Source organism: Dreissena polymorpha, chromosome 15 (assembly GCF_020536995.1).
Source record: "Dreissena polymorpha isolate Duluth1 chromosome 15, UMN_Dpol_1.0, whole genome shotgun sequence".
In the NCBI taxonomy this organism is placed as follows: Eukaryota; Metazoa; Mollusca; class Bivalvia; order Myida; family Dreissenidae; genus Dreissena; species Dreissena polymorpha.
The window spans coordinates 27,455,536-27,470,751 of NC_068369.1; the positions used below are offsets into that span (position 1 = coordinate 27,455,536).

At 35.8% G+C, this 15,216-nt stretch overlaps 1 protein-coding gene across 1 annotated transcript in view; it reads right to left on the reverse strand.

Moving 5' to 3' along the window:
• The window catches only part of LOC127859635 (1-phosphatidylinositol 4,5-bisphosphate phosphodiesterase delta-1-like), a 52,482-nt gene extending 45,896 nt beyond the window's left edge, over positions 1 to 6,586 (reverse strand). The window contains 1 exon segment of the mRNA XM_052397141.1: positions 5,402 to 6,586. Coding sequence (XP_052253101.1) covers positions 5,402 to 6,242 — 841 coding nt within the window. The 5' untranslated portion in view covers positions 6,243 to 6,586.
• Between the last annotated feature and the right edge of the window lie 8,630 nt (positions 6,587 to 15,216).

Here is a 15,216-nt window from a genome sequence, read left to right on the forward strand (position 1 = left end):
AGAACGCGTGAGATGGGAAATGTAAATAAAATGCGCGGTTGTGAATTAGTCATGTGTGAATAACCCCGTTCCAATACCAATAAAAATTTCAGTGTCTTAGTTATACCAAGCACACTAATCGGTCCGCAATGTGTACTCCTCCACGATCAGTGCTCCAGATAACATGCGTAAAGGCGTAAAAACGGATTAAATTTCTTAAATAACGATTTAGATTTAAAATCTTTGCGTAAAGTTACGCATTGAAAAAATAAAACACGAATTCGAAATTTTCGAACGTGCGTAAAACTTCCAGTAGCAAATTATATACGTAAACAACATTGTGTACACACCGGTCTTACTAACGTAGTGACGTCACCATCTATGTATAGAATGCGGTAAACAAATCATCCCGGTTCTGACTCGCCTAGGCGCTCAATTAAAACTACGACTTTAAGTCAACGTCACTCAAGCGTTTGTTGTGAGGAAGAGCCACACCTACGAAAGGTCGAAAGGCCAAACAGTCTCGATTCTGTTCTCCTAGTATTGCAGGCCATTCATTACTGCTTATTGTACCTTTTTAATTACACTTATTGTAATTTTTATACAAAAGTACCGGTAGTATAATGTATACCGATTCAAAATGTCATTAAACTTAAATGTTAAATATAGTTTTTGATATGACTTTAACTGCGACCAAAAGGCCATTATGACCTAAGCCGAAGTGTCAGTGACCGTTTCACATAAAAAAAATCAAAATGGCCAACCGAAGCGGTGTATCGAAGCGTGGAAGGCAAAAACAGCCATTTCTGTGTCAAAAGTCCACGCTGCATGCATTCTTTCAATTAGATTCAAATACCCAAAGCGTGGTTTCGTCAATAATTGATGAACTTATAAGCTCTCGCAAAGCTGTCCGAATATGGGAAAGCAAGAAACGGAGAAGGAAAGCCAGGCTTTTTCAAGACTATAAACCAAAATGTTGAATTGTTGATGTGTCAAAAACAATGAATAAAAAAGTATTTGGTAATATATTGTTAAGAATTAATTTTATAAATAGGGGGTAAAATAAGAATTAATCTTTAAAATAGGGAGTAAATAAGAATTTGACCAAATTAATATCTGGAGCTACTTGGGAGACTTATGATGAAAACCTTGATGGTATCCTCGTGGAAATTGTGCATTTCATGCATAATTCATTTAAACCAACATTTACACGTAATATTATAATTTAAAAAAAAACACACAAACAAGTTGTATCTTAATCGTTATCGTCTTAAAGATAATTAATTATTGAAAAATAAAATAACACGTGAGATCGGCAATATAAATAAACAATTTTCAGTGAGCCTATGGTACGGAAATTTTGCCTTAAATTTTTTTTTTGCTTCAAAAACTTTTTTTCCCGATTTTGTTGCTTCAAAAAGTAGATGCGAGTTATACATAAATGCGCGTTATACACAGCGTTTTACGGTAACTTACAAAATCTAACATTTATCTTACAAAACTCACATAACTTACAAAATCAGATGTGTATCTAATAAACCCACATAACTTACAATATACAACAATTATCTTAAGAAATCCAATATTTATCTTACAAAATCCAACATTTATCTAACAAAACCCCAAATTTATCTTACAAAAGAAACTCACTGTCTACTCCATTGAGACCCACAAAAGCAAACAATTTTCCACACAGCTCATGTTTTATCCCTGTTTTATCACAATATACATGCATTTGAATAGCAGTTCTATATATTTATAATGCAGCTGTAGAACAAAAACTTCAAAACATCTATCAGCGAAAGGACATTTTACAGTCTGCCATTTAAACCATGTTTAGGATACAATTGAAAATGCTTTACTGATGCATGAGCATTGTTGTTTATTTGTATATGCAGTTCATCAATTACAACTAGATTCTATAAAGAAACTCTATATTCAACTTACAATAAAATGATCCCATTAATAGTAATTATTGCTCTTGAGTTACAACAATGGTTCATCTTAAGATTGAAGCCTATCCACTTTAGGCATGCTCATATCAAGAGCCATTATAGGCCAATGGAGACACAAGTTCCACACAAAAAAAAGCAACAAGTACAATTCACTTTTTGAATAACAAACATTTTTAGACTCATGGGAAATTCATAACCAGTGGACAAATTGGTATTTTTCAAATATTGAAATAACTGGGTCAAACCAACCAATCAGCAAATAAACTTATGAAAAGGCATCCACAGAAAACATCAAAGCTGCAATAAAGCAAACAAATATGAGTACATGTGTTACTCTACATATAATGATTATGTACTCATTGACATAATTCTAATGTCACGCCTTTAATGTCAATTAAATTTTCTACATATTATGTATTGCACAAATTGAATATGTAGACACCTTTTAATGCCTTTTTTGCCAGTCAAATAACAGTAACTAACAAAACAACACTATATTTAATGAATTATAGATGGTGTGAGGTAGTATCAAAAGTATAGAGAGTGATCAACAGCGTTTATTTCAGTCTCAAAATGCAATAACCTATGGACACATGATTTTTACAGGGCAATATATTTTCAACAGTTAACAAAAAAAAACAAAAAAACTATTTGTTGTAGCAAATGTTGTAAATGTCTACTAGTGTTCCAAGAGCATGCAATTAGACTGATTGTAAAGCAGCATTCATAATAATCAAGCAACTGTTGGTTTTTTTATTAACCTCTGAGGAATTCAATGAATAATAAACTATGGTTATTCAACTTCTGATTCCATAGTGACTGTTTACCTTCACTTATGGAGGTTACATTTTTTTACATCCAGCTTCACATTGCTCTGATACTTTTGAAATAAGCCATTGAAAAAGCGATGCGATTTCTACGGGAGGCGGAAAACTACAACGGGCGAGGCATGGTATGGTATTACGCAAGGGGGGGTTAGAGGGTTAGGGTTAGGGTTTGGGTTAGTGTTAGGGGTCGAGTTAGGGTTTGGGTTAGCCTAAACCCAACCCTAACCCTAACCCGACCCCTAATCCTAACCCTTACCTAACCCTTTTTTGGGGTTATCACCCCTGACCATGCCTCGTCCGTTGTAGTTTTCCGCCTCCCGATTTCTACAGATGATCTAGTCTTTTAGAGCAAGAAACTTTCAAAAATGATGCTTTATTTTGAAAATTGTCACATGATCATTTATTCAGCTCCAATGAAAAAACCAACAAAACACTATTTTTTTATAAATTATAGATGGCATGACAATGAATGAATATACCCAATGTGATCAACAGCTTTTACTTCAGTGGCCAAACGTCATACCCTATTGACTGATGTTTTGTACAGGGCAATAAATATCTACTAATGTTCCAAGAACATGCAATTTGGCTGATTGGCAACCAGCAATTGTAATAATCAAGCAAGTGTTGGCAGTTTTATTTACCTCATGAATACAATGAATAATCGATTATTCAACCAGTCTCATTCCATTACGACAGTTTACCTTCACCATGGATGTTACATTTTTGTACAGTCAGCTTTGTTATGTTCAGCAACTTTGGAAATTTGCCCATTGGACAACATATTCAATTTTAAGAGGTGATCAAGACCACCGTTTGGATCTAGAAACTTTTACCCTTTCCCACTCAGAAGCAAAAAGAAATTGGCTGTTTTCAAACAGCATAAAACCATAACAGCCTGCGAGTAACGCAAGTAACTCGCAGACTGTGCGGGTTTTATGCTGTTTGCTGCTCATCAGTAACTAAGGGTTGGAAATGAAGCCTTAAAACTTGAGTCTAGTAAGAGAGGTGTTTGATTAAATTAATTTTTCTAAGGAACTACAGATGCCAAAATACGTATCATAGTGGAAAAGGGTTAACAAAGAATTCCTTATATTAAAATTGTCACATAATCTTGTATTAATATTCCGTACAAAAATGTATAACATGACTTGCACAATATAAGAGAACAACATAGGAGCAGCCTTAAGAAAAGTGTTTCTTGGTGGAAATAAAGCTAAATGTATTAACCCTTTGCATGCTGGGAAATTTGTCGTCTGCTAAAATGTTGTCTGCTGAATTTCTAAAATTAGCATTTTCTTTGATTTTTTTTTTAAAGAATACTATCAGAATAGCAAACAGTTTGGATCCAGATGAGACGCAACGTTCTGTGGTGTCTCATCTGGATCCAAACTGTTTGCAAAGGCCTTCAAAATTCGGTTCCCGCACTGAAAGAGTTAAATGATTCATGATTATACAGTCACAGTTGCGTGACCATAACATTAACTGCATATTAATAGATACCAATTTCTCGTGCATTGTTAGATATAGATACTGTGAATCACTGAAACCAGGATTTTGTGGGATGCTCAAAACCCGTAAAACTTAGCTATCCGATATATGAAAGAATAAATTATAACAATTTACTAATACCATTTTTGTAACAGGAAAAACATTTTAAACCTAAGAGATTATTTACAGAATCACAAAATGTCCATCTATAAGTACTATTTGATAAGGGGTTCCGTGTCTTATAAAAAGCATATTGTGCATTGTTTTTGGTATTTTTTTCTAACAAGTAATAATCATAAAATATTATATTGTATAATTAATTACAATCAACATTATGTTTTTTTCTCAACTGTCAAACCATGATAATTACATTGAATGTGCTAAATATGTCCTCCACAAGCTTTTAAAATTTCTTGACAAGATACTTTGAATCTTAATGTAAAGCCAATAGTCTAAATGTATGATGCTTGTCTAACTTAATGTTGCAGGTTCAAATCCGAACATTCAAACTAAAAAAAATCACAATGAAATACAAAAAATAGTCTCAATTTGATTTATTTTTCATTGACATTATCATGGTGCGAGTTGTTTATCGTGTTATATCTTTAAAATGACCCAGCATTTGTAGAAATATTACAAAATATGTACATTTCCAGAAAGAAAATTAATTTCTGCGTTGAAGAAGACCAAAGTTAATGGAAATCGCTGCTCAATGTGCAAACAGCACAAAACCAGAACAGCCTGCGAGTAATTCGCAGTCTGTTCAGGTTTTATGCTGTTTGCTGGTCATTAGTACCTAAGAGTTGAGATTGAAGCCTTTAAAACTTGAATCTAGTGAGGAGGGTCTTCCATTAAATTTAACTTTCTCATGGACTACAAAGCACAAAAAATTACGTCTCTAAGTTGTGAAGAGTTAAAATAAAACACGAAAGCTCATCATAAGCACGTCTTCAAGTGAGCTAACAACAGATTGAATCACTCTGAAAGCATAAGCATACTGTGACAGTTGAGAAAGACCTTTTCCAGTAGCAAAAATACTGACTGAAAAATGTATTGGATACTTACTTAATGTTCTGGGAAGTCAGTAGATGACTTATCTTGCATATATAAGTTGTACAGTTGCAGTAACATTATTTATTGGATACTTACATTCTTCTGGGAAGTCAGTAGATGACTTATCTTGCCTAAGTTGTACAGTTGCAGTAACATTATTGTTTTTGTTTACTGAGCCAAAACTACCATTTAGCATTCTTGGCTGAGCACTTAAATGTTGCAGTGGTTGCCAATGAAAAGTAATATTTCCTGTTTGAACAGTATGTGACATGTTCACAAAATTTACCAATTCATTTTTCTCACTTTGTCCACCATCTGCAATCCCTGTCATTGCAAATTTATTTTCTGCTCTATTAACTGATTTAACCAAGTGAGGAGAATGTCCATCTGATTGACCATCATTTCTGAACTGGCCATTGATTTCAGCTGCATGGCGACCTCCATCAATAAAAACTTGTTTACCCAAGATTGTTTTCTTGACTATAAAGCCTGGTTTAGATGGTGACTGTGACATCTTAACACGAACAAAATGATGCAAAGCTGGATGAGAGGTAACCGGTTGCTGTTGCGTTGAATAATACGGCACTGGTTCAAAGGGTAGCATTTTGCCATTTGTATCCACTGGCCTCCAATAATGATTCTGTTGTGGAACTATCACTGAACGTGGTCTGGACTGCAACTGATGCACATAGGGAGAGGAACTATCTTCTTGTGGAACAATCACAGAACGTGGTCTGGACTGCAACTGATGCACATATGCAGAGGATCGCACTTCACGCACAAATCGCTCCCCACCTGGCAAAGACTGACTGGTGGGAACATAGGAACGACCCCCATAATGCAGCTCTCGAGGCATACTCTCATGTCCCATTTTCTCATTTCTGCTTTCTGATACCCAGTCACTGTATCTTATCCTTTTGTGCATACTAGTATCCATTATGCTCCGAATGTATTGTAAATAATGATAAATATTGTATGCCTCTTTATATATTCAGCACCATGTACTTTACAAATTGTCAAGTATTTAAATATTTATCACCAATTCACGACTAATAATAATAAAATATATCAATTATATCACTTTAACCCTAAAAAGTAGTAATTATCAATGATATCACTTTAACCCTCAAAAGTAGTCAAACAGAATTTCACAGATTTATTTACCACATCTGGGCAGTTTACCCCACATACATCGAGTGATTATCTATATAAATGACAGTGTCACAGATTTTAGTGTTCCTTCACAAAAACGTTTCCATATTATTCTCCAAGCGTGACCAAATCATGTCCAGATAGTTTAATAACAAGAATAACACAACTAAGTACAGCTTAAATTGTGTGTAAACCAAAAAATTTAAGCCACCAAACAGATCTCACTAAATAATATTGATATGCTGGCACATACTTATATCATGTACTGGACCACTGAACTGTGACTTGACTTGAAATGCAATTTTCTATTTGAATGGTTGGTATTTGTGTAGTGGGTGTGGGAGTGCGGGCACATCATTCAATCAAAGCCGTGGAGGTTTAATTGTATTTATTGACGCTGACCAATATAGCCATGACGGAAAAGACCTACACAAAACAATGACAATAATTTACAAACAGAACAAAACAAACGATACTACGAAATATGAATTAAATGAACTTCACATTTATTAAACTAATCCACACACATTTCATAATGCAATAATACACAATGTTCAATAAATGAAACTGTTTAACTCACCAGGTTGGAATAAAACAATGACTATGGACTTGCGTCCACTAGACGGTCTTGGCAAATGCAAGTGTGGTCAGTAATTTCATAATGAAATCAACAGGTACGTTTGAATGACCAATGAAAATCTTGCATCGGATCAATTCTAAATAACGATTGGACATGACCACAATTGCACGAGCTTTCATGGATGAACGAACACTGGCGAGAGGACAAAATTCCCACAAAGAAGTAAATGTATGTTATGTAAAAAGGGAGATAAGAAATTGACCTTACTACACTTGCATTTGCATTTCTGAATGTGGGTGTAACAAATTGATTTTTATGTGAAGTTCTCTTTTAAAACATTATGTATTCACATCAATATGGTGTTGTTTTTTAATGGTATCAAAGTTATATGAGCCTGACTCCGGGAAAATTGGATTTAATGCATGCACATAAAGTCTTGTCCCAGATTAGCCCTGTGCAGTTTGCACAGGTTAATCAGGGACAAAATTTTCTGCCAAAGCTGGACTTTTGCTAACAAGAGACAATACTTCAAACAAAAAGTACAATAAAAGTGGAAAGTGCCATCATTGATTAACGTGTGCTGACTGCACAGGCTAATATTGGGACATCACATTACGCACATGCATTAAGCCTTGTCTTCATAGAGTGAGTCTGATTTAATTTTCTTTTTTATGAGATCAGACATTAATTATAAGATAGTAACAACTATTTGCACTTTATGACAGCTTCATGTAAGCAGTCAGGTTTATCGTACATAATGGTACAGATTTATTTAACAGTTGACTAGTCATGGGACATACAAATCCTGTTACTTGTTTATATGATTAAATAAAATTATAACAAGATGTGTTTGTGAAACACAATGTCCCCCTATATGACTTTTGACCTTGTAGAATGTGCAGCTCCATGAGATACACATGCATTTCAAATATAAAATTGCTAGCTTCAATATTGCAGAAGTGACATTACATGAGCAATTATGACCCATATATTTGACCTTGAAGGATGACCTTGACCTTGACCTTTCACCATTCAAAATGTGCAGCTCCATGAGATACACATGCATGCCGAATATCAAGTTGCTATCTTCAATATTGCAAAAGTATTCAAAAATTAGCGATTTGGGCCACATATATTTGACCTCTGACCTTGAAGGATGACCTTGACCTTTCACCACTCAAAATGCGCAGCTCCATGAGGTACACATGCATGCCAAATATCAAGTTGCTATCTTCAATATTGCAAAAGTACTCATAAAATGAGCGATTTTGGCCACATATATTTGACATCTGACCTTGAAGGATGACCTTGACCTTTCACCACTCAAATTGTGCAGCTCCATGAGATACACATGCATGCCAAATATCAAGTTGCTATCTTGAATATTGAAATACTGCAAAAGTGTACATTAAATGAGCGATTTTGACCCATATATTTGACCTTTGACCTTGAAGGATGACCTTGACCTTTCACCACTCAAAATGTGCAGCTCCATGAGATACATATGCATGCCAAATATCAAGTTCCTATCTTCAATATTGCAAAAGTTATTGCAAATGTTAAAGTTGGCGCAAACTAACCAACCAACTAACAGACCAACCAACCAACAGACCAACAGACAGGGCAAAAACAATATGTCCCCCACTACTATAGTGGGGGACATAAAAATTAATAACAAGAGGGCCTGAAAGGCCCAAAGTGGCTCACCTGAGATAACAAGATATTACTGGGACAAATCTTCTGACCAAGTTTCATGAAGATCGGAAAATAAATGTGGCCTCTAGAGTGCTAACAAGGTTTTACTATAGCCATATAAGGAAAAATGCCCCGCCCCCTGGCAGCCATGTTTTTCAACCGACCAGTATCATTTATGAACTCGTCCAAGATATTATTGGGATGAATCTTCTGACAAAGTTTCATGAAGATCGGACAGTAAATGTGGCTTCTAGAGTGTTAACAAGATTTTTAATAGCCATATAAGGACAAATGCCCCGCCCTGAGGCCATGTTTTTAAAGCAACCAAAACCATTTTCACACTAATCCAAGATATCATTGGGATAAAATCTTCTGACCAAGTTTCATGATGGTCAGAAAATAAATGTGACCTCTAGAGTGTTAACAAGGTTTTACTATAGCCATATAAGGAAAAATGCCCCGCCCCCTGGCAGCCATGTTTTTCAACCAAAGGGCATCAATTTTGACCTTGTCCAGAATATTATTGGGATGAATCTTCTGACCAAGTTTCATGAAGATTGGAAATAAATGTGGCCTCTAGGATGTTAACTAGATTTTACTATAGCCATATATAGCCATACAAGGAAAAATGCCCCGCCCCTTGGCAGCCATGTTTTTCAAGCAACGTAACCATTTTCAAACTCATCCAAGATATCAATAAGACAAATCTTCTGACCATATTTCATGAAGATTGGACAATAAATGTGGCCTAGGAGAGTGTTAACAAGGTTTAACTATAGAACAAGATGTGTTTGTGAAACAATGTCCCCCTATAAGACGTTTGACCTTGAAGGATGACCTTGACCTTGACCCTTAACCACTCAAAATGTGCAGCTCCATAAGTTACACATGCATTTGAAATATAAAATTGCTAGCTTCAATATTGCAGAAGTGACATTACATGAGCAATTTTGACCCATATATTTGACCTTGAAGGATGACCTTGACCTTTCACCACTCAAAATGTGCAGCTCCATGAGATACACATGCATGCCAAATTTGAAGTTGCTATCTTCAATATAGCAAAAGTTATTGCAAAATGTTAAAGTTGGCGCCAACAGACCAACCAACCAACAGACAGGGCAAAAACAATATGTCCCCCACTACTATAGTGGGGGACATAAAAATATAGCCATATAAGGAAAATCCCCGCCCCTTGGCAGCCATGTTTTTCAAGCAAATGTAACCATTTGCAAACTCATCCAAGATATCATTGGGAAAAATCTCCTGACCAAGTTTCATGAAGATCAGAAAATAAGTGTGGCCTCTAGAGTGTTAACAAGGTTTTAGCCATATAAGGAAAAATGCCCTGCCCCCTGGCGCCCATGTTTTTCAACCAACCGGCATCATTTTCGAACTCTTCCAAGATATTATTGAGATGAATCTTCTGACCAAATTTCATGAAGATTGGACAATAAATGTGGCCTCTAGAGTGTTAACAAGATTTTACTATAACCATATATAGCCATATAAGGAAAAATGCTCCGCCCATTGGCAGCCATGTTTTTCAAGCAAAGAATACCATTTTTGAACTCATCCAAGATATCATTGGGACAAATTTTCTCAGCAAGTATCATGAAGATCGGATAATAAATGTGGCCTCTAGAGTGTTAGCAAGGTTTTACTATAGCCATATAAGGAAAATGCCCCGCCCCCTGGCGGCCATGTTTTTTAACCAACCGGCATCATTTTCGAATTCGTCCAATAGATTATTGGGATAAATCTTCTGATCAAGTTTGGTGAAGATCAGACAATAAATTTGGCCTCTAGAGTGTTAAGAAGATTTTACTATAGCCATATATAGCCATATAAGGAAAAAAGCCCCGCCCCTTGGTAGCCATGTTTTTCAAGCAAACGTAACCATTTTTGAACTCATCCAAGATATCATTGAGACCAATCGTCTGACGAAATTTTATGAAGATTGGACAATAAATGTGGCCTCTAGAGAGTTAACAAGGCAAATGTTGACGCCGCACAACGGACGACGGACACAGGCGATCACAAAAGCTCATCATGAGCACGTTGTGCTCAGGTGAGCTAAAAAGGGAACAATAGCACAATTTACATAAGGAAAGCAGCTGTATCTAATGAACTGCATTTATGATTCTGTCAATCAGTCAATATAATTATATTTTTACTTTTCATAATATGCATTATTTCTCTGTACTTACTGTAGCACAAGGGATGTATACAATGCAGGTTCACTGTAGGACACTGGTACACTCTTTCGTTTTTGATTATCGAGACGCCATCATTATAGAGGTGAGTCAGAACAAGGCCTTGACATTTATTTTCAAGATGACATTTACTAGTAAGAATTTCCACTGACATAGCTCTTTGTAACAACTTAGTTTTTTTAATCAAACAATTAAGTTTGTGATAAAATACCGAAAAGGTACAGCTATGTTCAATGAAGCATTTCAAATTGAAAAGAATTTAAACAATTGAACAAGCCTGGGGCCAGATTTAAAAATCATCTTGATCAAATTGGTACATTAAAAAAATATTTTCATCTGTCCCATGATTGAAAGTATTTATACAACTGCATATACATTAGTGAATCGAATTAGATTCCTGAGCATGATCAGAGATAAAAACAGGCTAATTTGTTAGAGAAAGTGCGCCTTTGGATAAATAAAATTACTGTTGATAATTTTTTAACAACAAATCCTTATTAGATATCAATTTGTCACATGCATTGATCCTTACAGTGATATACCAAACAGGTAAATGTTTTCCACTTAAATGTATGAAAATAATTAAACAAGGATGTATAAATGACTTAGTGGAAACAAAACAACTTAAGGAAAATTCAGAGCAATACTATATGTATATCAGATTTCTCTATAAGATTAAAGTAGGCAAGTCCTGGACCTGTCTCAAATTAGCGGACACAAACTAAAGTGTAAACATTCAATCATACTTCTACATAAGGGTTTTCTTGTCAAGAAACTTGGGTTGCATTAAATTAACTTCTAAAAAGGAACAACTTTACAGGTTTTTTAAAAGATTTAAAGTTTTACAAAAAAAAAGGTAGATAATAACAGAATAAAGGTCACGTTACCATGTTCTTTGATTGTGAGAAATTTTAATGTTCAATGGATAAAGAAAACTAACTTTTTCTATAAAATGAACTGATTTTTTTTATGGAAATAAGAATCTTAATAAACGTTTTAATTTTATATGAAGTTTAACCGATGCAAATATTTGCATTCAGCTTAACATTTAAGTTCCACACACCTAATAATAAATACTGCAAAAAAACAACACAAGAACTTGTCACAGGAGTGACAGATACACCATGAAGTAATATGTAGCAAGTTGTAACAATGAAAACTAGAGCTTTGTCACAGACGTGACGAATACCCCCACATGCCGCATTGACACATAATATTTTGCATGTTGTCTTCACAAAAAACAGCAGTCACCATGCTCAATTTTTAAAACGCACTAAGTGACCCCTTGACCTAGTTTTTGACCCAGAAAGCCCCACGTTCTAACTTGGCCTTAAGATCATCTCCATAAAACTTCTGACCAAGTTTCGTGAAGATCGGATGTAAACTACTTGAATTAGAGAGCGGACACCATGCTGAATGTTAAAAAACGCACTCAGTGAACCTGTGACCTAGTTTTAGGCCCGGAATGGCCCATGTTCAAACTTGTCCTAGAGATTATTTAGATAAAACTTGTAACCAAGTTTGGTGAGGATTGGATGAAAACTACTTGAATTAGAGAGCGGACAACATGATGAGGTTTAAAACGCACTAAGATACCCCGTGACCTAGTTTTTGACCCGGCATGACCCATATTCAATCTTGACCTAGACATCATCTAGATACAACTTCTGACCAAGTTTAGTGAAGATTGGATGAAAACTACTTGGATTAGAGAGCGGACAACATTGTGATGTTTAAAACGCACTAAGTGACCCCGTGACATTGTTTTTGACCCGGCATGACCCATATTCAAACTTGCCCTAAACATTATCACAACTTCTGACCAATTTTGCTGAAGATTGGATAAAAACTACTTGAATTAGAGAGCGGACAACATGGTGAGGTTTAAAACACACTAAGTGACCCCGTGACCTAGTTTTTGACCCAGAATGGCCCATGTTCAAACTTGACCTACACATCATCTAGTTACAACTTCTGACCAAGTGTGGTGAAGTACGGGTTTAATTTACTTGAAATAGAGAGCGGACACCAATGCTCAATGTGTAAAACGTACTAAGTGACCCTGTGACCTAGTTTTTGATCTAGCATGGCCCATGTTCGAACTTGGCCTTTAGATCATCTAGATAAAACTTCTGACCAAGTTTGGTGAAGATCGGATGAAAACTACTTGAATTAGAAAGCGGACACCATGCTGAATGTTAAAAAACACACTAAGTGACCCCGTGACCTAGTTTTTGACCCAGCAAGGCCCATGTTTGAACTAGGCCTTAAGGTCATCTGGATACAACTTCTGACCAAGTTTGGTGAAGATCAGATGAAAACTACTTGAATTAGAGAGCGGACAACATGCTGAATGTTTAAAACGCACTAAGTGACCCCGTGACCTAGTTTTTGACCCGGCGAGGCCCATGTTCGAACTTGGCCTTAAGATCATCTAGATACAACTTCTGACCAAGTTTGGTGAAGATCAGATGAAAACTACTAGAATTAGAGAGCAGACAACATGCTGAATGTTTAAAACGCACTAAGTGACCCCGTGACCTAGTTTTTGACCCGGCAAGGCCCATGTTGGATCTTTGCCTAGACATCATGTAGATACAACTATTGACCAAGTTTGGTGAAGATCGGATGAAAACTACTAGAATTAGAGAGTGGACACTTAAAACGGACCGACAGACAGACAAGATCACTCCTATATTCCCCCCTAAACTTCGTTTGTGGGGGTATAACTAAATGGACCCTGGGGTATGAACGAATTTGACAACAGTGGCATGATTTAAACTTATTTTGTAGAGAAACAAAAAATATTTGACAACAAACAAGACTATTGCCAAGCAATATATGTCCCCTACCGGCTATGATGACCATTGTCAGAAATTCCACCATTGTCAGAATGTTTTTTTATATATTTGTTGTCATAGCAACCAGAATTTTTGACGTAGGAAACTAAATGAAATGATGTGCATAATGTCCATATTGCCATCTATCCATGTTTCAAGTATCATGAAAAAATATGAAGATCTTTTAAAGTTATTGCAGGATCCAGAAAACCACCATTTTCAGCAGTATTTCTAGTCTATTTGTTGCCATAGCAACCAGAATTTTTGACGTAGGAACGAAATGAAATGACGTGCATAATGTCCATATTGCCATCTATCCATGTTTCAAGTTTAATGAAAAAATATAAAGAACTTTAAAGTTATCGCAGGATCCAGAAAAGTGTGACAGACAGACAGACAGACAGACAGACAGACAGACAGACAGACAGACAGACAGACAGACAGACAGACAGACAGACAGACAGACAGACAGACAGACAGACAGACAGACAGACAGACAGACAGACAGACAGACAGACAGACAGACAGACAGACAGACAGACAGACAGACAGACAGACAGACAGACAGACAGACAGACAGAGAGACAGACAGACAGACAGACAGACAGAACTGACTGACTGACTGACTGACTGACTGACTGACTGACTGACTGACTGACTGACAAAGCGAAAATCACAAGTCCCCTCCGGTGAAACCGGTAGGGGACTTATAAAACACCTTTGGGCCATATGATTGCAGTTATTATTTAAAAGTTTTATTGCCAATAATAATAATTGTAATTGCAATATTTTACCACCTGGACATTACAAGTTTTGACCTCAGGGTCATGATTTAGTGGAACAAAGATAGAGGGCTACTAGAAGATGCCAATTATATAAATTGATTGGGCCATGTACTTTCAGAAATGTAAATGTTTGCTAAGGAAATCCAAGAGACAGCTTTATCTGCTCTAAGATTATTTTGACCTTGTAGTGGTGACCTTGAGTTTGACCCACATGACTCCTGGACATCTTTTGTAATAATTGTTTTCATGAAAATTCCTGCACATAGTATGAGAGATATGAAGCTGATAAAGAACAACGAATGCAAAACTATTGAATATTAAGTTTGACATTGACCTTAAGCCAGGTATATTGACGTATGCCTTCAATATGTAGTATAAACTACTATAAATTAGTTGCAAATTGTCATGAATATTGTCAGACATTAAAATGGAGGCTCAAAATGGTAACCTTGACATTGAACTTGAATTAATGACTTTTGCAGTCTGCACAATCATGACATGAAAACATCCAAAATCCTTCAAATTGTTTTATAGAAAATCATTCATATGACATAAGAGATAGGTATAATAAATAAATATGAAGGCTAAACATTACAACAGTCCTTTAAATATGACCTCAACCTAGAGCCTTTGTTTCTGACTC